The following is a 26547-nucleotide window of genomic DNA, read 5'->3' as shown; positions in this document are numbered from 1 at the left end:
AGTTATCTTAGTTTTTTTTTGTTTGTGACATCAATAGTTCATAAATCTCACATCATCTTAAAATAATGCTCAGGAGCATTGAACTATATACAGACGGTAATTCAAAACCATTCATAAATACCAATAACTTAGTTCTTTTGCAGCTATTTTCCTGTAAGAATTGCAGAAGGGGTCCCTGTGCTTAATCTGAGATAGGTCCCACCCCCCCCCATCGAAGTACCTCCAAGGCATGATAAGAAAACTGAAAACAGTTTTGCTTCTTTGATATTGAGCATGGATGTCAGTTTCAAAAATTAACGTGAGGATGTCAGCTAAGCACCCGATTTCCTCTGACCACAGGAAAGATTATGCTCTTGCGAGAACATATCTGGAATTTTCCATCCTGTGAGTTCGGCTAGCATGGAATGAATTATAATCAGTGGAGCTCTGAATGCTGCTGAGGCTATAACCCCTGAGCTTGCAATATCTGCAACCAGCCAAACATGGAAAGATCAGTTAACTATTTCTTTTTCTTTTAAGTAATGCATTTTTTAAAAAGACAATATTTTAGAAACAAGCATAAGCTTTTTTCTAAGAAGGGTTTTATTTAGTGTATTGTTTCACTTTGTAAAGTGCAAGGTTGATGAATAATATGGAAGGTGAATCAAGCAATTGAAGTAATCTTGATAAATCGGCTGAGTAGTTTTGTGAATCTTTTTGAATTATAAAGACAAATCTGCAATGTTCTCAGAAGTGTTGCTTAGTGAGTATTCACCCGTTGCTAAATTACCCAAAGGTGAAACCTTCAATGTCTCTTTTACTGTTCTGTATCTTCACTGATATGATATACAAATTTCCACTAGATTATTTTAGACTGGCTATAGTGCCCAATAATCACTTTGAGAAAAGAATGCATCATTTCAATAATTCTTGTTTTGGGTGCTATGACCATCTCTTGTGCTGCAAAATTTCTCTAGTGCAAGTGCACGCATGAGACTGAAGCATGCAGGATATCACTTGTGCACTTGACGTTCACCTTTAATTACAAGTATTCAGGCAGATAAAGACATGAATAAGCTTGCAGTGCTGGTTTTATGCCAGATCAACAAATTGGACCAGTCACTTCCCTCTCTTTACATGCATTATTCAGTGATGAATACTTAAGTAAAGGGCTCACTATTAGCTTTGTGTAATGTGGTTATTAACAAGTTAAAAGCTATTTGCTGGTTAATTTCTTTTCCTGCTGCTGTACTTCTATTTTATTCTTTGTTGTTTCAAACTCATTGGGAAGTTTAATGCAAGTATTGAAGAGGTAAATAGTTTGTAACGTAGGATGTATCTGCCCAAGACATTTAGAAATAAATTCTGCTTGAATCTTAATGATAAAAAATGGTTAATTTGCCTGTGTGTCAGTAAAGAGGTTGCTATTGAATATCTGCCAACTGCTGCAACCCTGTCTCCAGTCTCTTAGTAGATGAAAGACCACACTGGTAATGGCTTCTCTTGTGATTTTGGCTGGAACTTTGGCTCTGATCAGACCAGTGGTTGAGATTTAAACAGTGTTGCTTAAGCAAGGTCACTTGGGATCTCTGGTTAAAGTAAGAGATCAATTTATTTTTTTATTTTAAAAGAAAAGCAGGTCACATCATCCTCAAGAAGGCAGAGATTTCCCACTTTGTATCAAGGAAATACTTTCCTTTTCTTAACCTTCAAAAAACCCACTGCACTTTGTACGTGAATCTCATAAATGCCCATAACCCGTACATACATTTGTCTTTAATAACTTTGTACAACAAGATCATTCCAGTTTGACATAAATATTATTTCAAAAATACATTGCATGTATTTATCGGAATGGTTAGATATGCATATTGTTACTTAAATGGATCTGTAGAGTAAATTTGTACCGGTAAAACCTGTAGGTCTGAAGTAAGTTTAACTACGTTATAGATTTAAGCCAACGGTGACAGGAAGAAGTCATCCCCCACATGTCTATGATAGATGCTTGAAGATCCAAGTGCTTCTTAGTTCTGGTGGCTTGCTTTTATTAAAATAGTGTACAATGTTATTAAAATACTGACTGGGATATGTCCGTGTGTTATTGCTACACATTGTCAATTTAAAAGCTCGTCTTTGTTTTTGTCAAACTTCCAACTGTATATTGAAGTCTCTTCAGATATTTCCAACTTCCAAAGATAGACAACTTTTGATTGTATTATTGATATTAAAACCTTAACAAATTTAGTATCAATTTTACAAGAAGTACAAATGAGAGCTAAATTCCTTTCAAGTTTAACCCTTCTGGAAGATATTCCTGTTTCTTTATGCATATACTCTTGTTTTACTGAGTTTTCTTTGTTTCTCTTAATTTAAGCTTTTAAGAATAATGTTTTGAATAATGCTTCTTGATCGATTGTCTCCTCTGACCTCAGCCATCCCTCCTGAATCATTTTGTGTATTTAGTTCTCAATGTAATGGACACGTTGTTCGATGTGACGTTTCTGTAAGTCTGTGGACCTTAATTTTAAATCCTTATCTGCTTAACACACTTTTCTCTTTTGTTGTCTGTGGTGAGTGAAAGCATACCATGTAAGGCCATCATTGCACAGAATTCCACCAACTTCCATTTAACATAGCTTCTTTCTCTATAAAAAATGACCATTTTATTCCCTGTGGATTTTATTTGTGTCTTAGTAATCCATATTTCCCAATTCCACATTTTATAATCTTAGAGTACTGTTTGCATAACTAATGTTTTAGAGTTTTTATTTGAAGAAAATTGTACAGTGCTCTTTCTCTTTGTCAGCCAGCATCCTGATTGCAGCTTGAAACCATTTTCTTAAAGCCAAAACTAACAAAAAGAAAAAAAAAAGGTCGTTCTGGTTTAGAGCTATACTTTGACTTTAAATGGTGATTGCTCCAGGAAGTGTAGCTCGGCCTGCTGCCTGAGATGAGTGCTTTGAAGTGTGCTTGAAACCAGAGGATGTGGTTAGGCACTTGTTGCTGCAATTTTTATACCAATTGGCCTTGAAGTGAGGTAGAATCATACCACTGGGTTCTATGGAACCTAAACAGGTACAGGTACACATGTGAAGCAGATGACGGTTTCATTTGGCATGTTTTTAGTTTGAAGAAAGAATAAAGATTTTTGCCTAGCTCAATCAATGGTTGATACAAGGATGGGAAGCTGTTGGAGCAATGTAGAGGTAATGTGGTACACTAATTTGTAGAAAAGTGTATGCTGTAAATTGTGGCACATCTCTGTAATCTACTTCTGTCGGGTCTATGTTGAGTAGATAATTATCATTTTGTATTTTTGTACTTCTTTAAAACCTTTTAATGAACAATTTATTGTGCTAATGCATTGAAAATTATGTCTAATATACAAATCTAAATTATTTAATAATAAGGAAATAGGAAAGATATTTATTTAGTGCCTTTAATAACCTCAAGACACCAACAGGCACCCTACAGTAAGTGATGTGTAATTATTGTTATAACATAGCGAATATGGTAGAGAGTTTAAATACATCAGGTTCCTACAAAGAGTGGTTTGATAATAACCAGATAATTTGTCTGTGATGTCTTTTGTTGTTTGAGCATAAGTATTGCCCACAATACTGAGAATAACTGCACACCGTTTGAAATTCACTCATGAGATCTTGACCACTTTGATTGTGCAACACTCCTTCAGTCCTGCACTGGACAAGTAGTCAAGAATTTTGTCCTCTGGTCATGTGACTGGGACTTACATCTACAACCTGCTGACTAGGGCAAGAATGCTTGAACACTTTCATGCTTAAGATTAAAGTTATTGAGGTTTGCCTCTTATGTACATGCATGCACTCATATTTAATCAATTTTATTCAGTCAGCAGTTTTCTAATGCACTATACTGTTTATAATTAGATACACGTGTGATATCACAAGGAACTCTCAAATGCTTTACAATATGAATGTTTGGCAGAGATTTCCCATAGGTACTTGCGTATTGTATGGTTGCAAAGTCAGTTATATATGAATAGAGTGTTTAAAAAATACTGTAAGTAACAAAAAGAAGACACAGGTAGGAGTTGGGATACCATCAGCCAACAACTACTAACAATATGTATTACTGACCTGGAGGAAGGAAGTGAATGTAGAGTAGTCAGATTTGCAGATGAAACAAAAATAGGTTAGAAGGCAAGTTGCAAAGAAAAGACATCTTGCAGAGAGATGTTGAAAGGATAAGTGAGTGAGCAAAAAGTTGACAAATGAATTGTAATGTGGCCAAAAGTGCAGTTATTAATTTTGGGAGAAGAACAAAGTTTTTTTTATATGGGGCATGACTGCAGTAAAAGTTATGGGGGTTTTTGTGCTTGAAACTAGAAAGTTAGCAAACAAGTGCAGCAGGTGTTTGACCTTTATTTCAAAGAGTTTGGAGTATAAAAGTAGGAAAATCTTGCTGCAAGTATACAAGCTACTGATGAGAATACAGCTGGAGTACTGCAAATATTTTTGGTCACTTAAGTACTTTTAAATAAGAGGCACATTGCCTTTGTGCTATATCACACCATTTTATGTCAAATAAAAGTGTAGGGACATTGCGGTCTTTTAAAAATGAAAATTGTAACCTTTTGTTAGATCAAAAATACATGTGGATAAATGAGTATTCCAACTTCACTTGGATAGTTGCCAGATCCTTGGCTTGATTGCAATGTGGTTTAAATAAAGAAGGAACTCGAATACTAAATGAAGCAACAATTTTGAATTAGAGCCAAAGGCCTTCATCTAGGAGTATGGAAGTTCTTTTGCATTGGATATTCCAGTACTGCATTGGAATGTAATGTGCAATTATGAGAATATTTATGTTCCCAAGCAAATGAGGGAGTATCACTTTTCCATTTCATGGGATCTATTTACTCATGAGAAATAAATAATTGTTTTCTATATGTAAATAAAACTAAAAATCAGGCATTACCAGATATAGCCATATCTGCTTGAGAACTGTAATTGAAAATGTGTGGGGAAAAGCATGTGAATCTAAGCAACAGAATAATGATTCCAACTTTACTTTGCTCCCTATAGGATCAGTTTGACAACTTGGATAAACATATGCAATGGGGGATTGAATTTGTAGAGAGGTACAACAAGTTTGTGAAGGACAGAACAGACATTGAGATCAACTATGCAAAGCAGCTTAGGTGAGTACTACAATTAGTAACAAATGCTTCCAGCTTTTATGCTTTAAATACAGAATGTTATGCATCAGAAATGTGTAATATATCTGCCTATTAGGAATGTTGTGGAGACTGATCACTTGCCTGATTAGTGAATGATATGATAACATGAATAACACACAAAATCATCATTCAGTACATGTTACAGTGTTCACCACATGTGCCTTGTGTAAAACAAGAACAAAAAAAATCATTGAGTGCTTTATATTTTTCCATTTCTGAATGGTGGCTGATGATAAGTAAATTCACCTACATTGCTTGATTGCATTGTAGTCTTCTGCTTAAAATTAATATATACAGGTATGGTTAAAAAAAAATCCCTATAGCCTCAACTCTGGTTACTCAGTGTTTTTTTTATTGGACAGTGCTACAAGTTGTAAGCTTGTAGAAAAAATAGTTGGAACTTAACTATCCTCCATACTTCATCCTTCAGACCGAAGGTTTGAGTTGTGTCTATTTTAATGCAAGGAGTGTTGTGAACAAAGCGGATGAGCTTAGAGCGTGCATCAGTACTTGGATATATGATGTGGTGGCCATTACAGAGACTTAGATGGTTCAGGGGCAGGAATGGTTACTTCAAGTGCCGGGTTTTAGATGTTTCAGAAAGGACAGGGAGGGAGGCAAAAGAGCTGGGTGTGTGGCATTGTTGATCAGGGATAGTGTCACGCCTCAGAAAAGGTGGATGCCATGGAGGGATTGTCTACGGAGTCTCTGTGGGTGGAGGTTAGGAACAAGAAGGGGTCAATAATTTTACTGGGTGTTTTTTATAGGCCGCCCAATAGTAACAGGGATATCGAGGAGCAGATAGGGAAACAGATCCTGGAAAGGTGTAATAGTAACAGAGTTGTCATGATGGGAGATTTTAATTTCCTAAATATCGATTGGCATCTCCCTAGAGCAAGGGGTTTAGATGGGGTGGAGTTTGTTAGGTGTGTTCAGGACGGTTTCTTGTACAAGAGGAGAGGCTGCACTTGATTTGGTATTGGGAAATGAACCTGGTCAGGTGTCAGATTTCTCAGTGGGAGAGCATTTTGGAGATAGTGATCATAATTCTGTCTCCTTTACTTTAGCATTGGAGAGAGATGGGAACAGACAAGTTAGAAAAGCATTTAATTGGAGTAAGGGGAATTATGAGGCTATCAGGCAGGAAATTGGAGGCTGAAATTGGAAACAGATGTTCTCAGGGAAAAGTACGGAAGAAATGTGTCAAATACTCAGGGGATATTTGTGTGGAGTTCTGCATAGGTACGTTCCAATGAGACAGGGAAGTTATGGTAGGGTACAGCCTTGGCGGGCAAGATTAAGGAAAACCCCAAGGCATTCTACAAGTATGTGAAGAGCAAGAGGATAAGATGTGAAAGAATAGGACCTATCAAGTGTGACAGTGGGGAAGTGTGTATGGAACCGGAGGAAATAGCAGAGGTACTTAATGAATACTTTACTTCAGTATTCACTACGGAAAAGGATCTTGGTGATTGTAGTGATGACTTGCAGCAGACTGAAGAACTTGAACATGTAGATATTAAGAAAGAAGATGTGCTGGAGCTTTTGGAAAGCATCAAGTTGGGTAATTCAGCAGGACTGGATGAGATGTACCCCAGGCTACTGTGGGAGGCGAGGGAGGAGGTTGCTGAGCCTCTGACGATGATCTTTGCATCATCAATGGGGACGGGAGAGGTTCCCGAGGACTGGTTGGTTGCGGATGTTGTTCCTTTATTCAAGAAAGGGAGTAGAGATAGCCCAGGTAACTATAGACCAGTGAGTCTTACCTCAGTGGTTGGTAAGTTGATAGAGAAGATCCTGAGAGGCAGGATTTATGAACATTTGGAGAGGTATAATATGATTAGGAATAGTCAACATGGCTTTGTCAAGGGCAGGTCGTGCCTTATGAGCCTGGTTGAATTTTTTGAAGATGTGACTAAACACAGTGATGAAGGAAGAGCGGTAGATGTAGTATATATGGATTTCAGCAAGGCATTTGATAAGGTACCCCATGCCAGACTTATTGAGAAAGTAAGAAGGCATGAGGTCCAAGGGAACATTGCTTTTTCACTCAGAGAGTGGTGAGCGCGTGCTGCCGGCAACGGTGGTGGAGGCGAATACGATAGGGTCTTTTAAGAGACTTTTAGATAGGTACATGGAGCTTAGTAAAATACAGGGCTATAGGTAAGCCTAGTAATTTCTAAGGTAGGGACATGTTGGGCACAACTCTGTGGGCTGTAGGGCCTGTATTGTGCTGTAGGTTTTCTATGTTTTTTTTCCTATACTGTCAAGTATTCTAACAACATGCAACTCTTCCTGTATTCTTTATGCTACATTTCCACAACCACTTTACAAGCTACCATACCACCATACAAATAATAATTCTGCATTACGTTTACTGACTGTTGGACTGCATTCCACAGCTTTCCAGCCCTCAAAGAAACAGTTTTTTGCTAACTTTTGTTAATTTAACAAAGTTATAATTTTACACATTGCTAATCACTAACTCTTTGGACTAAGTCAATGACAGATTTGAATGATCTGTTTACATCAGCCTCTGGCTTTCAGAGTCATTATGAAAACTGCAGAAGCTTTTCTGCCTGAGAATATATACTTCTAAATAAATACTGTATTCTGGTGTTACTCTTCATGATCTTTGTTCTTATTCTGTTTCTAGAAGTGTCCCCAGTTCCGCAGAAACAAAATTTGAGTAATTATCCATTTGTTGAATTTATCTTTTGTGCAGACACACTCTCCATTAGTACCCATGTAATTAAATGCAGTATGCTGATCCTAAATTTAGGCACTTCTGCCTCTTTATCTTTCTTCTCCTTTTTCAGAACTCTCATAATATTTGTATATTTGAAGCATTTTGTCAGCTTATCATCTTTGACTCAATGTCACTTTTGGGTTGGTTTCTGGTATGTAGCAATTAGGGACATTTGCCTGTATAAAATGCAATATGTACATAGAAATTGTGGTCTTATTGATCTTTGATCAATGCATGTACTTAATTTAATAATTTAATATTGTGCATGAATGTGCCCAGATTATTTTTAGATATATATAAATTTAAGACATAGGAGCAGAATCAGGCATTTCAGCCCATTGAGTTTCCTGTTTATTCTGTACTTTGACGTTATCAGTGGTGTTCTATAGATTATTTAAGATCTAGTCCATTTGATATTTAACTTCCCTTGTCACTGTAGTCTGTCATATCAAATCAATAGAATAGTAATTCTGTTTTACACCAATTTGTTTGTTATTTTTTTAAAGAAAGCTTAAATGCTCTGATCTCTGGAGATTCAGTGATTCAATGATGAAACCCAACAATGTCGTTTCTAAAGGTTACAGTGACCATTCTACCTTCCTGCTTCATTTTGCAGGTCACATATACAGTCAGTGACCCCAAGTCACTTTCAGAGATATTCTAATTTAATCACCTCCCCAGCTTTTGATGAGGGCTTGGTTTCAGTAGCCTTCCTGGTTCATATCAGCATTCTGCCTCCTCAATTTAAGGCAGCAGCTTTTACCCTATATAAGCCAGTTTCAACCTGCCCACTTGCCAATTCCAGTGTACACAGCAATGAATCTGGCATAATATTACAGTATAATAGAAATATAGAAAACCTACAGCACAATACAGGCCCTTAGGCCCACAGAGTTCTACCGAACATGTCCCTACCTAAGAAATTACTAAGCTTACCTATAGCCGTCTATTTTCCTAAGCTCCATGTACCTATCTAAAAGTCTCTTAAAGTACCCTATCATATCCGCCTCCACCATTGTTGCCGGCAGCCCATTCCACATACTCACCACTCTCTGAGTAAAATAGTTACTCTGACATCTCCCCTGTACCTACTCCCCAGCACCTTAAACCTGTGTCCTCTTGTGGCAACCATTTCAGCCCTGGGAAAAAGCCTCTGACTATCCACACGATCAATGCCTCTCATCATGTAATACGCCTCTATCAGGTCACCTCTCATCCTTCGTCGCTCCAAGGAGAAAAGGCCGAGTTCACTCAACCTATTCCCATAAGGCATGCTCCCCAGTCCAGGCAACATCCTTGTAAATCTCCTCTGCACCCTTTCTATGGCTTTCACATCCTTACTGCAGTGAGGCGACCAGAACTGAGCACAGTACTCCAAGTGTGGTCTGACCAGGGTCCTATATAGTTGCAACATTACCTCTCGGCTCCTAAATTCAATTCCATGATTGATGAAGGCCAATACACCTTCTTAACCACAGAAACAACCTGCACAGCTGCCTCGAGCGTCCGATGGACTCGGACCCCAAGATCCCTCTGAGCCTCCATTAATACTATATTCTGCCATCATATTTGACCTACCAAAATGAACCACTTCACACTTATCTGGGTTGAACTCCATCTGCCACTTCTCAGCCCAGTTTTGCATCCTATCAATGTCCCTCTGTAACCTCTGACAGCCCTCCACACTATCCACAACACCCCCAACCTTTGTGGCATCAGCAAACTTACTAACCCATCCCTCCACTTCCTCATCCAGGTCATTTATAAAAATCATGAAGAGTAAGGGTCCCAGAGGTATTCCACTGGTGACCAACCTCCATGCAGAATATGACCCATCAACAACCACTTTTTGCCTTCTGTGGGCAAGCCAGTTCTGGATCCACAAAGCAATGTCCCCATGGATCCCATGCCTCCTTACTTTCTCAATAAGCCTTGCATGGGGTACTTTATCAAATGCCTTGCTGAAATCCATATATGCTACATCTACCGCTCTTCCTTCATCAGTGTGTTTAGTCACATCTTCAAAAAATTCAATCAGGCTCATAAGACACGACCTGCCCTTGACAAAGCTATGCTGACTACGCCTAATCATATTATACCTCTCCAAATGTTCATAAATCCTGCCTCTCAGGATCTTCTCCATCAACTTACCAACCACTGAGGTAAGACTCACTGGTCTATAATTTCCTGGGCTATCTCTACTCCTTCTCTTGAATAAAGGAACAACACCTGCAACCATCCAATCCTCTGGAACCTCTCCCGTCCCCATTGATGATGCAAAGATCATTGCCAGAGGCTCAGCAATCTCCTCCCTCGCCTCCTACAGTAGTCTGGGGTACATCTCATCTGGTCCCGGCGACTTATCCAACTTCATGTTTTCCAAAAGCTGCAGAACATCCTCTTTCTTAATATCTACATGCTCAAGCATTTCAGTCTGCTACAAGTCATCACTACAATCACCAAATTCTTTTCCATAGTGAATACTGAAGTAAAGTATTTATTAAGTACCTCTGCTATTTCCTCCGGTTCCATACACACTTTACCACTGTCACACTTGATAGGTCCTATTCTTTCACGTCTTATCCACTTGCTTTGCACATACTTGTCGAATGCCTTGGGGATTTCCTTAATCCTGCCCGCCAAGGCCTTTTCATGCCACCTTCTGGCTCATGTGGATAGGGTGGTGAAGAAAGCTTTTGGAATGCTGGCCTTTATTTATCAGAGCATTGAGTATAGGAGTTGGGATGTAACGTTGAAATTGTACAAGGCATTGGTGAGGCCAAATTTGGAGTATTGTGTACAGTTTTGGTCACCGAATTATAGGAAAAATGTCAACAAAATAGAGAGAGTACAGAGAAGATTTACTGGAATGTTACCTGGGTTTCATCACCTAAGTTACAGAGAAAGGTTGAACAAGTTAGGTCTTTATTCTTTGGAACGTAGAAGGTTGAGGGGGAACTTGATAGAGGTATTTAAAACTATGAGGGGAATAGATAGAGTTGACGTGGATAGGCTTTTTCCATTGAGAGTGGGGGAGATTCAAACAAGAGGACATGAATTGAGAGTTAAAGGGTGAAAGTTTAGGGGTAACATGAGGGGGAACTTCTTTACTCAGAGAGTGGTAGCTGTGTGGAACGAGCTTCCAGCAGAAGTGGTTGAGGCAGGTTCGATGTTGTCGTTTAAAGTTAAATTGGACAGCTATATGGACAGGAAAGGAATGGAGGCTTATGGGCTGAGTGCAGGTCAGTGGGACTAGGTGAGAGTAAGAGTTCGGCACGGTCTAGAAGGGCCGAGGTGGCCTGTTTCCATGCTGTAATTGTTATATGGTTATATGGCTATTATGTACCTCTGCTGTTTCCTCCGGTTCCATACACGCTTTCCCACCGTCACACTTGATAGGTCCTATTCTTTCACATCTTATCTTCTTGCTGTTCACATACTTGTAGAACGCATTGGGGTTTTCCTTAATCCTGCCCGCCAAGGCCTTCTCATGGCCCCTTCTGGCTCTCCTAATTTCCTTCTTAAGCTCCTTCCTATTCGCCTTATAATCTTCTAGATCTCTAACATTACCTAGCTCTCTGAAACATTTGTAAGCTTTTCTTTTCTTCTTGACTAGATTTATCGCAGCCTTTGTACACCACAGTTCCTGTACCCTACCATAACTTCCCTGTCTCATTGGAACATACCTATGCAGAACTCCACACAAATATCCTCTGAATATTTGACACACTTCTTCCGTACTTTTCCCTGAGAACATCTGTTTCCAATTTCAGCCTCCAATTTCCTGCCTGATAGCCTCATAATTCCCCTTACTCCAATTAAACACTTTTCTAACTTGTCTGTTCCTATCTCTCTCCAGTGCTATTGTAAAGGAGATTGAATTATGATCACTATCTCCAAAATGCTCTCCCACTGAGAGATCGGACACCTGACCAGGTTCATTTCCCAGTACCAAATCAAGTACAGCTCTCCTCTTGTAGGCTTATCTACATATTGTGTCAAGAAACCTTCCTGAACACACCTAACAAACCCTGCCCCATCTGAACCCCTTGCACTAGGGAGATGCCAATCAATATTTGGGAAATTAAAATCTCCCATCATGACAACTCTGTTATTATTACAGCTTTCCAGGATCTGTTTCCCTATCTGCTCCTCGATATCCCTGTTACTATTGGGTGGCCTATATAAAACACTCAGTAAAGTTATTGACCCCTTCTTGTTCCCGACCTCCACCCACAGAGACTCCGTAGACAATCCCTCCATGGTATCCACCTTTTCTGCAGCCGTGGCACTATCTCTGATCAACAGTGCCACATACCCAGCTCTTTTGCCTCCCTCCCTGTCCTTTCTGAAACATCTAAAACCCGGCACTTGAAGTAACCATTCCTGTCCCTGAGCCATCCAAGTCTCTGTAATGGCCACCACATTGTATCTGCAAGTACTGATCCACGCTCTAGACTCATCTGCTTTGTTCACAACACTCCATGTGTTAAAATAGACACATCTCAAACCTTCGGTCTGAGCATGTCCCTTCTCTATCACCTGCCTATCCTCCCTCTCACACTGTCTACAAGCTTCCTCTATTTGGGAGGCAATCTCCTCTTCCCCAGTCTCTTCAGATCGGTTCCCACCCCCCAACAATTCTAGTTTAAACTCTCCCCAGTAGCCTTAGCAAACCTCCCCGCTAGGATATTGGTCCCCCTGGGATTCAAGTGCAACCCATCCTTTTTGAACAGGTCACACCTGCCTCAAAAGAGGTCCCAATGATCCAGAAATCTGAATCCCTGCCTCCTGCTCCAATCCCTCAGCCACATATTTATCCTCCACCTCATTCTCTTCCTATTCTCACTGTCGCGTGACACAGGCAGTAATCCTGAGATTACTACCTTTGCGGTCCTGCTTCTCAACTTCCTTCCTAACTCCCTGTAGTCTTTTTTCAGGACCTCTTCCCTTTTCCTACCTATGTCATTGGTAGGAAAAATAATATAACTAGGAGCTCCTATTTCCAATGGGGAAAAAAAAATCTGATGCAGAATGCTATGTAGAATGCTTATCATAGAGTCAGTAGCGGTACTGAGAGGAAAGGACCTGGTTTCAAATATTACCAGTCAAACCCCCAGAAGAGGAAATTGAAATTTATACAGGCTGGTACAAACTGCATGTTGCTGAAAACAATGAGAGCAAATGTAAAATACTAGCAATTGATACTTATGTTATTCCAAAGCAACTATGTTGGTCTATGGTTACTGGATTTATTGAGTATGCCCACAAGAAAATGAATCTCCTGGTTGTACATGGTGACACACTTGTACTTTGATAATAAACTTACCTTGAACTTTTGAGTCTAGGCACTAAATCCATAGAACACTAATAAATAAATATAATTCCCAGTTAACTGACATCAAGTCATATCCTCTTCTTATTTCTAAGATACTTTTATGCTTAAATGTCCCTCTTAATTAGTGAATTTAGAATAAAGTATATAAAGAGTAAGATAAATACAATCCATCTAATTATGACCATTTGATCTGCTCTTCGGCAAAGAGATGGAAGGTGACTGACGTTGCGAACACTCAAATGATCATCCCTCACTCAAGCCTAGTTTGGGTCTCGCCCTTGCCACTCAACTCTGAACCTCATTGCAGTCCAAACATGAGCCAAAGATATCTTAAATAGGCATCTTTCTTGGGGGAGATATAAAAAGTCTCAAATTGTTTGATATCTATATAGACTGGATTTGCTTACACTTGGTAGCCTTGATTAGGTTAGAACAGAAGACTGTAGGTTGCTGCTGGCATCTCTACTCTCATAATGCCCTAGCCTATGGAGGAGATAGCTGAATATATCCAACCATTGCAAACGGTATGGTGCTTAATGTGACTTATGCAGAATTTTGCTGTGTATTCAACGTCTGCATACACTGACGACTTTGAACACTGGAGTTCTACAGCAGGGGAGCAAGCCTGTTGTCCCAACTCATCCAAGGTAAACGAGGTGAAAATGTGTGATTACAACCCACCTCTAACACTTCCTCTGGCAGTTTGTTCAGTATACCCATCATCCTCTGTGTGGGTAAACTTACCACTCCAATTTTTTTCCTCCTTATCTTATTACGTCCAGTGGTTTTAGACTTCCCATTTGGGAAAAAAGACTGAGTATCCACCTTAGCTATGCCTCTCATGATTTTATGAGGTCTATATATGGCTTCTTTTGTTTCACTGGCATATTCCTAACTGGATAATTGAGCCTGTTGATATGGGTAAAATAAATCCTAACCTTGGTCACTGCCGGTGATTCCAAAGAGTTGTTTTTTTCAGGTTGGTATGTTCTCTTTTACTCTTTACAGTTAGACATTGCTTCCAAGCACCGATCCGAAAGTTTTGATCCTCTCTCCAGTCATCCCCACTCCACTCCTTTACCCTTTTTGCTCTCTTCCACAAATGTCTTTTGCAAATTGGTTGTTTGTCCATCCTGTTGGGCGTGGTCTTTCATTGATTCGATTGTGTTTCTTGGAATTACTGTGATTGCCTACAAGAAAATGAATCTCAGGGTTGTATATGGTGATATAAATGTACTTTGATAATAAATTTACTTTGAACTTTTGAAATATCTACCCTCAAAATAAATTTAAGTTGTTGCCTGAATGAGAATTTATCTTTAAAACTGGATCACTGATTTTTTTTGTCTATTAATGACTTGTGAAAGACATGAAATAAAATTTGGGTTAATTTTTATTTCTTTATTAATGGATTTGTCTTCCCTGTGTGGAATGCACTCATGACTGGGGAATTTATTCATTATTCAAGACAAGTAATTTAATTTAAAGCTAGTTAACCTGGGGTACAGAAGACTATGCTTTAATTAGAATGGAAAAATTAAAGTTATGATTTTTTAGTAACTCAAATTTAATTACTATTTAATAAATTAAACTTGACATACGTTATCATGTTTACTGAATTCGTAATGTGTTTGGTTTGCAAGCTCTGTTCTCATGTTGTTAATGTAGGTGGAAGGATTCTGTAGAAAATGTGTGCTTTGTGTACAGCATGGGCACGTTATATCAATGACAGTATCATTGAAATTACTTTCTAATTAAATAAGTCTTACTGATATTTAAATTAATTAAGAAAAATAGTTTCTTTATGAGACCAAAAATCTGGGTTTTGTAAGACACCAAACCAGTGATTGTCCTATTACCTTGGGGTACTTCTGTTCATTCTTGTGTTACTTAATGTACATTGTTTTCGGCATTACTTTCTACATTCAATCCTATGCCAATAATGTTGGACAAGTTTGTCGCTCCACTGTGTTTCATTCAATTATTCTAATCTGCCTTGCCTTCTTAACCCTTGATACCTCTACCTAATTAAAAAAAATGTTTCTCAGTTGTTTGAGTATCCACAGGCATTTACTCGAGAAAATCTAGGTTGCTTACTTTTTTGTAGGAAACAGGGTTCTTGAGTTCTTGTTCTAAATTGTTCTCTTCTGCTTTTAATAGTTTTCCTATTGTGAAGTAATGGTTAATCCATCTGCCTTATAAATATCTTCAAATGACATCATTCCTTAATTTCCTGTATTCAAAGATTGAATGCCATAATAATTCATGTCTCAGTTAATTTAATATTTAATATATTCATGATGAAATGCCTTCCAAGGTGTTTTCCAGATAGGCAAATATTGTTTATTTACCCAATCTCTCTAAATTGCTCGTCCTTTGATTCTGGTTTTTCAGAATAAGAAGATAATCTAGTAATCTTTTTTCTTGGGTTTCTGCATTAAATCCATTTTGCTATAATACTGCCCATTCTCTTGTATGGTCCAATCCTGTTTCTTGTTCCTGTCTACTTTTCCTCCAAACTTACTGTCAGCTGGATAGACCACTCTATTTTACTGAAGTTCAAAATAAATGTGTGAGACAGTTGAAAGTGCAGATGGTTGAATTTGGAGCAACAAACAATCTGCTGGAGGAAATCAGTGGGTGGAGGAGCATCTGTGGGATGGGGAGAGGGGGAAGGAAGTGTTGACATTTCCTGTGGAATCCCTGACTTGGGACTGAATGTGGAGAAGGAAGATGGCCAGAAGAGGGGAGAGAGGAATGGCCTGAGACTGATTGGTGAATAGGGATGGGTGAACGATAATGGACAGATGCAGCCAGGTTGGAGAAGGAGAGTGTACTTCACCCTCTGGATCCTGGATTCATCAGTGTTACAATAATCTCAACATCTAATTACCCTTTCAACCTATACCTATGTTATGGCCCCCTAATGGGAATGCAAATTTTAATTGTGGCTACATTAATGGCAGTGCTATCCGCAAAACCCAGCATTCATTTTCCAGTGGATAAAATTCTTAAACAAGCACAGAATAGTTTAACTTTAGTTAACTTAGTGACTAGCAAAATCAGGGCAATTTTGTTTTAACTCTGTAGTTTGCTCTCAGGAATGGATAAAATTTAGACATGTTAAAATGGATAGTTTTCTGTCGTGTTTATCCTTTCACACAAGGACCTTAATATCAAAGGTTATTGAACTTTGTTGAAGTACTATTTAAAAAAAGCACTAGATGACTCAATTTTTATGGAATGCTTTCTCAAGCTCCCTACTTTCCAAAGGTCATTATCAACTCTCATCAATATGACTATGATTCACCAGTGATTCCTTTTTCTAGAAATTCAAAAATAAAGTTTTGAGCAATATTGTGGATGCACTTGAGAACTAAAATGTATAGCTAATTAGAGGAAATAAAGGTTATGTAGCCAATAATTAGATATTTTACGAAGTTGTTTTCCAATTCCTTTGGTCTGCCTGCCAGATATTATTGACGTTAACAAATCTTGTTTTGAGCTGAAGTTCCTCATTTTTTTTTTCAGGAACCTTTCAAAGAAATATCAGCCAAAAAAGAATTCCAGAGAAGAGGAGGAACAAAAGTGAGTGCTCCTTTCAAATCCCCAATATCAGTACAATCAAACACAACTTTAGATGCAGTAAAAGCATCCAGATACATCTTGTGTTATCCTTGGTTCCTCAAGGATTTGCAAGCTGTTAAGATTAGATCTGCTTTATATGTATCACGTACATTTAAATATCTAAACGTATAGTGGAATGTGGCATTTTGCATCAATGCAATCCAATGCTTGGGGTAGCCCGCAAGTATTACCACGCTTCCAGCACCAACATAGCATGCCCACAACGTAAAATCTTTATGTTACGTCTCTGTCTAAATGTGCAGTCATAGTAATTTGGAATAACTTATAATAAATAGAACAATCAATGTAATGTAGAAATACACTCAAATCAGTGTGAGTTAATCAGTCTGATGGCCTGCTGGAAGAAGCTGTCCTGGAGCTGTTGGTCCTGGCTTTTACTGGAAGTTGCATTTGTTGATTTGTGTGTAGGACTGTTCTGCAGGAAATATTTGTGTTTGCCCCAGTGCACAGAAAGAAACATTGCTAAGAAAGTATGTCTCAGAAAAGGTAGCTAAGTGAATGTTGGCCTGCTAATACTTTGGCATTGAAAAGCAATTTTAATCATGAGCCTCAATCATTCATGGAAACACAGTTATGTCAGTTCTCAACTGGAGGAAGAATTAAACTTTAAGAATTATTTTGATGATAAGGCTTTGTTCGCCTGTATCTAAGGTAGGGAGAATATGGATTTACTTTTGATCCCTTTTCTACCTCTTTGTCAGAGACCTACTTTTGGTTTTGAATTCCAGTTATGATGGATCTGAGCTGCAAACAATTAACAGCATAATATTAAACCTAGTGAGTGGATTAGATGTTCAATAACTAACAATACTGTTTCAAACTTGATCAGTCAAGTCTCGCTCACAGCTAACATTCCTGTTAAATCGTAATGAAGGCTGGGGTTAATAATTTTTCAAACATTTTAGGGAAAAGTACGGAGAAAACAAAGAAAACCATTAAAGGCAATTTAAAAGTATTAGAGCATAGCTTATTCCATTAAATTGACATCAGTGTCTATGTTTCAAAATTGCAGCTTTCTTCTGAGAAGCTGCTGATATGCCTAATATTAGGGAGATCCTTTATTTCTCTTTTTGTAAAAACAATACTTTTTATTTTTATTTTGTTGAATGAAATTGATGATAGTATGGCATAGTTAATTGAGTGATGTACAACATGGGCAGCACTGTAAATTGATGTTCAGTTGTTAAGCATGTTCAGCTTAAGTTTTGCTTCAATTCCAGTATTGAATGAAATGTTGCCTGATGATATGAATTGCTAAAATTGTGCAATATTCATAACTATTCATAGCATGAAGAAGAAGAGGAAAGCCCTTAACTCCAAGTGGAGTCATCGGGACGCCGTCGTGACAGCTTTTAGCAGGCTTTCTTATTTTTACGAGGCCGAGTTGCTAGCTCGATGCTCAACCCAGCACGGATGGAAAGCGTGCAAGGGAGCTGGCTGGATTTGAACTCGGGAGCCTTCACTCCGAAGTCCAGCACTGATGCCACTACGCCACCAGCCAGCTATTCATAACGTAATTTTAGGATATTTGGAAGCCTAGTGTGTTCAATCACAAACTTGTGATAAATTTTGAACTACCTTTACTGTAAGGTTTTCCTTATCCTAATCCTGGCTTTCAAGATTTAAAAGATTAGGAATAAATTTATTTAGAGAGAACAACTAAAATATAACTAAATATATTTCAGATTCACATCCTGCCGAGCATTTCAGACTCTTCTGAATGAAATGAATGATTATGCAGGCCAGCATGAAGTTATTGCTGAGAACATGAGCGGACTAATATTTGCAGAGCTGGCACGCTATATCCAGGAGCTCAAGCAAGAGAGGAAAATGGTAAATAATTTTACAATTATTGACAATTTATGTGTTTTTTTTTTGGCGTGTGCCTGCGTGCGTGCAAGTCTGTGCGTCTGCGTGTCCGTGCGTGCGACTGTGATGATGTCTTTTTCATGGCTTTGACAAGGCGCGGAGCGAGAGAGAGACTTTGTGGTGCCTCACTCCTCACACAGACATTTTCGCAGTATTTTCCCTTTTATTTTTATGAGGTTGAGTTGTGATCTCGACACTCAACCCGACACGGATGGAAAGCGTACTCGGGAGCGGACCTGACTAGTTTCGAACCTGGGAACCTCCGCTCCTGGGTCCGGCATCGATGTCGTTGTGCCACCAGCCAGCCCAACAATTTGTGTGGTTTTTGCCTCTGATTGCAGTTGTTTTTCGAACAACAGTTAATTCAGATATGTGTATGTTTTTAGAAATCATTTCTGTAGAAAGAAAACTTATTCTAAATTGGTGAAAATTTGTTGTGAATTAAGTCTTGGCTTTAATACAGAGAATAAATTTTAAACTGGTATTTTCAGCAACGTATTCATAACTTGCTTTTCTTTTTAATGTGCTATTTGTGAATCTTTTGCTCATTGATTCTCGAGAGCAAAATGCTCCTTTTTGGACTTGCTTTTTCACCATACAGTACTGTGCAAAAGTCTTGGGCACCCTAGGTCTTTTATACGGTTTCAGATGGTATGGCCTCCATGGTATGGCAGTCTGGGATTACCTGGAGAGGCAGAAGCAAGTGAGACAGCCAAAGTCTGCGGAAGAACTGTGGCAAGTTCTTCAAGACGCTTGGAACAACTTGCCAGCCAATTTTCTTATAAAACTGCACAACTGTGTACCTAAGAGAATTGATGCAGTTTTAAAGGCAAAGGGTGCTCACACCAAATATTGATTTGATTTAGTTTTCTTATTTACTGTTTACTGCTCTTTATAGTAATTTTTTGATATTTAGAAACTTTTCATTATTATTGAAAGCATCTCCATTTTACAGAATATTTTTGCTTGTGCCTAAGACTTTTGCAGATTACTGTGTACCGAATATCATTTCAAGATAAAGCAATCAAATGCCATATAAAATTGCTTCCATTTTGTGAAGAATTATCTGGATATTTATACTATGTCCCAGCACAAATGATTAGTTCTTTTGCCATCTATTTTGTTCATTTTTCATGCTGTTTGTCCTTTCCTAAACACAAAATAATCTGCAGATGCTGGGGTCAAAGCAACACTCGCAACAGGCTGGAGGAACTCAGCAGGTCGGGCAGCATCCATGGAAATGATCAGTCAACGTTTTGGGCTGGAACCCTTCGTCAGGACTGTAGGGGGAAGGGGCAGAGGCCCTATAAAGAAGGTGGGGGAGGGTGGGAAGGAGAAGGCTGGTAGGTGCCAGGTGAAAAACCAGTAAGGGGGAAAGACAAAGGGGTGGGGGAGGGGAAGCAGGGAGGTGATAGGCAGGAAAGGTGAAGGAGTAGGGGAAACTCAATGGGTAGTAGAAGGAGGTGGAACCATGAGGGAGGTGATAGGCAGCTGGGGGAGGGGGCAGAGTGGCATAGGGATAGGGGAAGGGAGGGGGAGGGAATTACCGGAAGTTGGAGAATTCTATGTTCATACCAAGGGTCTGGAGACTACCTTGGAGGAGCAACACCTCATATACCATCTAGGTAGTCTCCAGCCCCTTGGTATGAACATAGAATTCTCCAACTTCCGGTATTTCCCTCCCCCTCCCTTCCCCTATCCCTATGTCACTCTGCCCCGTCCCCCAGCTGCCTATCACCTCCCTCATGGTTCCACCTCCTTCTACTACCCATTGTGTTTTCCCCTATTCCTTCTTCACCTTTCCTGCCTATCCCCTCCCTGCTTCCCCTCCCCCACCCCTTTATCTTTCCCCTCACTCGTTTTTCACCTGGAACCTACCAGCCTTCTCCTTCCCACCCTCCCCCCACTTTCTTTATAGGGCCTCTGCCCCTTCCCCCTACAGTCCTGACGAAGGGTTCCGGCCTGAGACGTTGACTGATCGTTTCCATGAATGCTGCTTGTCCTTTCCTGTCAGGGGATTTTACTAAGGCAACACTTGAGATCATTCATGGGAGTTAAGTACTTCAGAAGGCATACATTCACCTTCGACCTTTTTCCTCCACCACTTCCCTTGTTAGAAGTCTGGACATATACTTGCCAAAAAAGCATTGTACTCAACAGATTTATTTGTGAATCATTCAAGTTGGTGTGCATAAGACTATCTCTAACAAGAGTGAAATCTGCAAGGAAGCTCAGATCAAGTTAATTTCAAAAATCCTGCAGTTTATCATGTCTAAATGAGTTCTCCAAAAGTGCTCTTTGAAATTACAGATTGTACCAGCAAGCGGCCTGTACCTAGTTAACGATGTCAGAAGTAGAAGCAGATGGCTGCCATGGCAATGTTTTATATTAATGGCTCTTTGATATCCTGGTGCTACTTCCCTTGAGTACCTTATCCAAAAGTCTGTTATATGTACAGTACTGTGCAAAATTATTAGGCGCACACAGAGCTAGGGTGCCTAAGACTTTTGCACAGTACTGTAGTAGTTTTATGTATTGCACTTTACCGCTGCCACAAAAAATCATGACACATGTGAGTGATAAACTCAATTCTGATATGAGTCTCTATAGTGGACAGAGAGTGGGAAGGGGGCAGAGAGGGGAAAATCATGGTTGGGGAAAGGGGAAGAGATAAGGGAGAGAGCAAGAAGCACCAGAGAAATATTCTGTAATGATCAATATACCAATCATTTGGAATCAAATGATCTCGCCTGATGTCTCAGGGCTGGGTGTATCTGTACCCGTACCACCTCTGCCCCTGGCACTCCTCTGCCACCTGTTCCCCATCCCTCCTGTGGCACTCCACCCTTGCCATTCCCAACATCCTTTGCTCCAACTGGATTTACAGACTTGTTCCCTGCTCCACGCTGACAAATTCAGTACTATCCAAGAGTCTTAGGCACCCTAGCTATATATACGTGCCCAAGACTTTTGCACAGTACTGTATGTTGAGACAATCTTTTGTGCCGTAGTGTTACAGTTCTTGCCTGTATCCACCATTACACTTCAGCAGACCAAGATCCACCCTATGCTATACAGTGACAGATGTGTATTAATCAGTATGGAACTACCAGATTTACAGTTGGATTTGGACCTGGGAGATAGGAATAGGCTTCACTAGAACCCTGGTCAAAAGCCAATTTCAACTCAGCCACACGTAGTGGAAATTTTAGCCCCTGCGAGTAACTACTGAGTAGTTTAAGACTACCTTTTGATGTGAGGACAGCCAAAGAGTATTTTTAAATAAATACAGCAATTAGAGATAGGTATTTCAAAAAACAATCATGGATCTATTTTGCAGAGTGTTATGATGAGAAATAGCTGCTATTTCCAGAAATTGTTGAAAAAGAGTGAGAGACACATCGTGCGTGGATAAAGCCTACAGTTATTTTTACTGGTAGACTACCCCAGCTTGGCATTGGGTGTTGGTTCCAAGGCCTGACTGTAATGGAACCTGAGGGAATGAACCTGCAAAGTGTTGCTTTGTTACTGTGAGGTTTCAGTTACAACTTGTGCAATGTCAGACGTCAGAGTAAATAGGGTGTGATCTTACCAGCCCTCCCTTTAAGGAGTTGTGTCAGTTTTGGGGGAACCCCTGGACCTACCCTAGCTTCTTTGGGTTTTATGGGGTTATTGGCATCCAGTATGTCAGACTCAAAATCAGGTTTTATCACTGTCTTATGTTCTGAAATTTGTTGTTTTGAGGCAAGATTTAAAAAAAAAGTTACAATGAAATTAATTAAATAGTGCAAAAGAGGAATAGTGAGGTAATGTCCATTGCCTGTTCTGAAATCTGATGACGGAGGGGAAGAATTGGTTCCTAAAACGTTGAGTGTTACTCTTCAGACTCCTGTACCTCCTCCATGATGATAGTAATGAGAAGAGGCCATGTCCGGATGGTAAAGGTCCTTAGTGATGGATCAGAATCATGCTTAATGTATTCTGAAATTTATGGTCTACAGGACAGCATATTTTCCTCTTAGTGTGCAGGATACAATACAGACTCATTTTCAAACCTGCCATGTATGTACAATTCTTGGTGTTGGAGATCCAGAGTTTCAGAGACACTATTAGAGAAGTTTTGGTAAGTAACTGCAGCACACTGTGTAAATGTAAAGGTTTATAGAGTTGATTGACATTTACAGAAATGCATTGCAGATTTAAAATGGAAAAATGTATTTTTTTTTCTGAATTAAAGATGGAATGGGTTTTAAGTTTATACACATCCAACTGAAATATAGTTTTTGTGCAAGGAGGTGGATTACCCTAAATTGAAATTATGAGCACTGCTTTTCTAAAAGTCTTATGTTTTGCTCTGTAGGTTATTAACTCATTAACAGATTTCTAATTCATTAACGTGTCTTAGTTTGAAGATGATCTGATGTTTCAAAAATTTAGATGGATTTATTTGGATCTGTAGATTCTACACCTGCGCATTTTTCGTAATTGTATTGGGACACCTGAGGATATGGCAATGAAGTTCCAAAACAACAGCCAGAATGACTGAAGGGTGAAAAATGCAGGCAAATGGGATGAGCTCAGATAGGTGTACACAATCGAGTTGGGCTGAAGGGCCTATTTCCTTGCTGTTTGACTCTATGACTTAACTGAACGAAAAGGGACTGTGGCAGCCCTAAAAATGGCTAAGTAGCAGGAAGTGGAGACGAGTAGTGAAAGCCTTTTTTTTAGGATTAGAAGATAGTGTTTAGTGGTTTCTATTAGGATCTGTGATAACACTGTAGTTATTTTAAATTAAGAACTTGGTCTTCAGTGTGCAAGATGCATTTTTCTCATTTGCAAGAAAACTGTGAACAGCATAGCTTTAAACTTAAAGGATAAATGGACAGGTTGATGAAATGGATTGATATGTGGCAGATGAAAATTCATGTTAGAAAGTGTTAAATTTTTAATTTTGGTGGGAAGAATTAAAACGATAATATTAAACCTGGGCACAATTATGTAAGGGACCCACGAACCAAGAAGTTTGGGGATATGATACCTTTTTAAAAGCTTATGGGTTCCTGGCATAGTGCACAAGAAGCAAGGAAGTCATAAACCTTTATTTTTGGCATATGCGTGCGTGTGAGTCTGTGCGTGTGCGTGCATCCGTGATGATGTCTTTTTCATGGCTTTTTACAAGGGGCAGAACGAGAGAGAGAGAGAGAGAGAGAGAGAGAGAGACTGTGTGGCACGCCACTCCTCACACAGATATTTTCGCAGTATTTTCCCTTTATTTTACGAGGTTGAGTTGCGATCTCGACACTCAACCTGGCACGGATGGAAAGCGTACTCGGGATTGGACCCGACTGGTTTCGAACCCGGGAACCTCTGCTCCTGGGTCCGGCGCTGATGTCGTTGCGCCACCAGCCAGCCCTCATAAACCTTTCTAAAGTTCAAAGTTAAAAGTAAATTTATTATCAAAGTACATACATGTCAGCATATACATTCTGAGATTAATTTTCTTGCGGGCATACTCAATAAATCCAATGGCCATAATAGAATCAGTGAAAGATTGCGCCAACCACTGTGCAAAAGGCAAAAAAACTGTGCATATACAATAAGAAAATAATAATAATTGCAAGCATATGCAGCTCTGAGAAGTACTCACCATGAAACTTAAATGAAAGCACAACCCAGAAAAATGAAGAAATTATCCCTAAAGAAAAAAATGTTAATCAATGGAAGAGCATGACCCTCCATTGGAAGACAACCCCATGATCTGAAGAGACTAGGTGTCGACAAGGAAGCATCAAATGCCTGGCTGAAAGTTGGTGATCTCTTCCAAGAAGCAGAGGGGTTCCTTGTAGCAATATAAGACCAGGTGGTTAACGCAAAAGTTATCAAAAATACATAATAAAAGAACAACAAATTCAAGATGATAAATGCAGAAAATGGCAAGAGAAGTCAGAAACAATCCGACACATTATAGGATCCTGCAGGAGTTTAACTCAATCTAATTACTTCCATAGGCACAATCAAGTAGCAAACATCATTCACCAAAATCTTGCTTAAAAAATACAGACTCATAAAAAACACTATACTTTATGATAAATACAAGCCTGATCCAGTTTTAGAGTCAGAGTCCCAAAAATTATATTACTACTGTACCTATCCATTTCACAGACAGGACAATCCATAATAACCATCTGGATATTACAGGATAAACAAGCAAGAACAACTTATTTAATAGATATAGTCATTCTAAGTGCACATCATATACAGAAATCAATAGGTGAAAAATGCCAGAAATATGCTGAATTAAAAGAGGAAGTTGAAAGCCTATGGAACATGAACAGGCCAACATTGTCCCAATAGTCACTACACAATGGCATTAAACAATTAGGCCTACACAGCAATATTTATGTGAATCTCCCAGAAAGACGCAATGTTAAACACCTCTAGGACAATCTGAAAGTTCCTAGCAATTGAGAAATGAGTGCTCTTGGCTATGCCCGTACCAGCTTGAGCTGAGAAAAGATATAAAAATTAATAATAATAATAATAAATCAAGGACATGAGACAAAGTGTCCTTGAAAGTGAGTGCATAGGTTGTGGGAACAGTTCAGTGGTGGGCAAGTGAAGTTGAGTGAAGTTATCCTCTCTGGTTCAAGAGCCTGATGGTTGAGGAGTAATAACTGCTCCTGAACCTGATGATGTGAGTCCTGAGGCTCCTGTACCACTTTCCTGATGGCAGCAACAAGAAGAAAACATAACTTGGATGGTAGGGGTCCCTGATGATGGATGCTGCTTTCCTGTGACAGCTCTCCGTGTAGATGTGCTGGATGGTGGGGAGGGCTTTACCCATGATGGACTGGACCATATCAACTACCTTTTGTTGGATTTTCTATTCAAAGGCATTGGTGTTTCCATTCCAGGCTTTGATGCAGCCAGTCAATATACTCTCCACCACACATCTTTAGAAATTTGTCAAAGTTTTAGATGTCATGCCAAATCTTCACAAACTTCTTAAGGAAGTACAATATTTTCTAAAACAATGGTTTAATCCCAGCAGTACTCTTATCAATTTTTGGGTGCCACAATTAGTCAAAATGTGAAAGGAAAGGTTGCCAGAGGATGGAGAGTCTGGTCAAGGCATGATATACAAATAGAGACAACATTATATTATCAGTTTGAGTGGAGTAGGTGGTGGAAAGTAAAGTTAGGGTAAAGTTCATTCTGCTTAGGATATTGTGTGTTTCTTCGGTATTTAGTGTGTTGCTGTGGATTTGTAGCATCTACAGAATCTCTTGTGTTTGTGATCGTTGGGCAGTGGGCCTCATTCACAGATAGAAGTAACTTCTGAACAAAAGAGCTGGAGATCAATGGTCCAAAGCATCGGGATTGGCATGAGTGTGCAGAATATGAAGGAGGATGACAAAATAGCATCTTGCCAAGTATAGAGATCGTGGAATAGGGCTTCTGGCATTACTGCTGGTTGGGTGGATGGCACAGGAGTCACTGGGGGAGGCAGAAATATCAGAAGCATTGTGTATTTGTTAATTAGTTAGAATCAGAAGCTGCATAGAAGAAAGCTGTTTGTGCCACCAACAGTCACCCATCACTGAACGGTTCCCACAACATACATACTCACTTTCAAGGACGCCTCATCTCATGTTCTCGATATTTATTGCTTATTTACTTATTTGTTTATTTCTGTTTTGTATTTGCACCATTTGTTCTCTTTTGCGCATTGGTTTTTTGTTT

The 26547-nt window shown here is 39.3% G+C and overlaps 1 protein-coding gene across 11 annotated transcripts in view; it reads left to right on the top strand.

Moving 5' to 3' along the window:
• Positions 1 to 26547, top strand: part of fnbp1b (formin binding protein 1b) — a 220142-nt gene that overhangs the window by 50092 nt on the left and 143503 nt on the right. For all 11 annotated transcript variants that reach the window (XM_072240164.1, XM_072240165.1, XM_072240166.1 and 8 more), the window contains exons 2-4: positions 5046 to 5161; positions 16819 to 16875; positions 18621 to 18768. In XM_072240164.1, the coding sequence (XP_072096265.1) occupies positions 5046 to 5161; positions 16819 to 16875; positions 18621 to 18768 (321 nt within the window). The remainder of the gene's footprint in view (positions 1 to 5045; positions 5162 to 16818; positions 16876 to 18620; positions 18769 to 26547) is intronic.

Source organism: Mobula birostris, chromosome 22, assembly GCF_030028105.1.
Source record: "Mobula birostris isolate sMobBir1 chromosome 22, sMobBir1.hap1, whole genome shotgun sequence".
Lineage (NCBI taxonomy): Eukaryota > Metazoa > Chordata > Chondrichthyes > Myliobatiformes > Myliobatidae > Mobula > Mobula birostris.
This window is presented reverse-complemented; position numbering and strand designations above follow the sequence as displayed.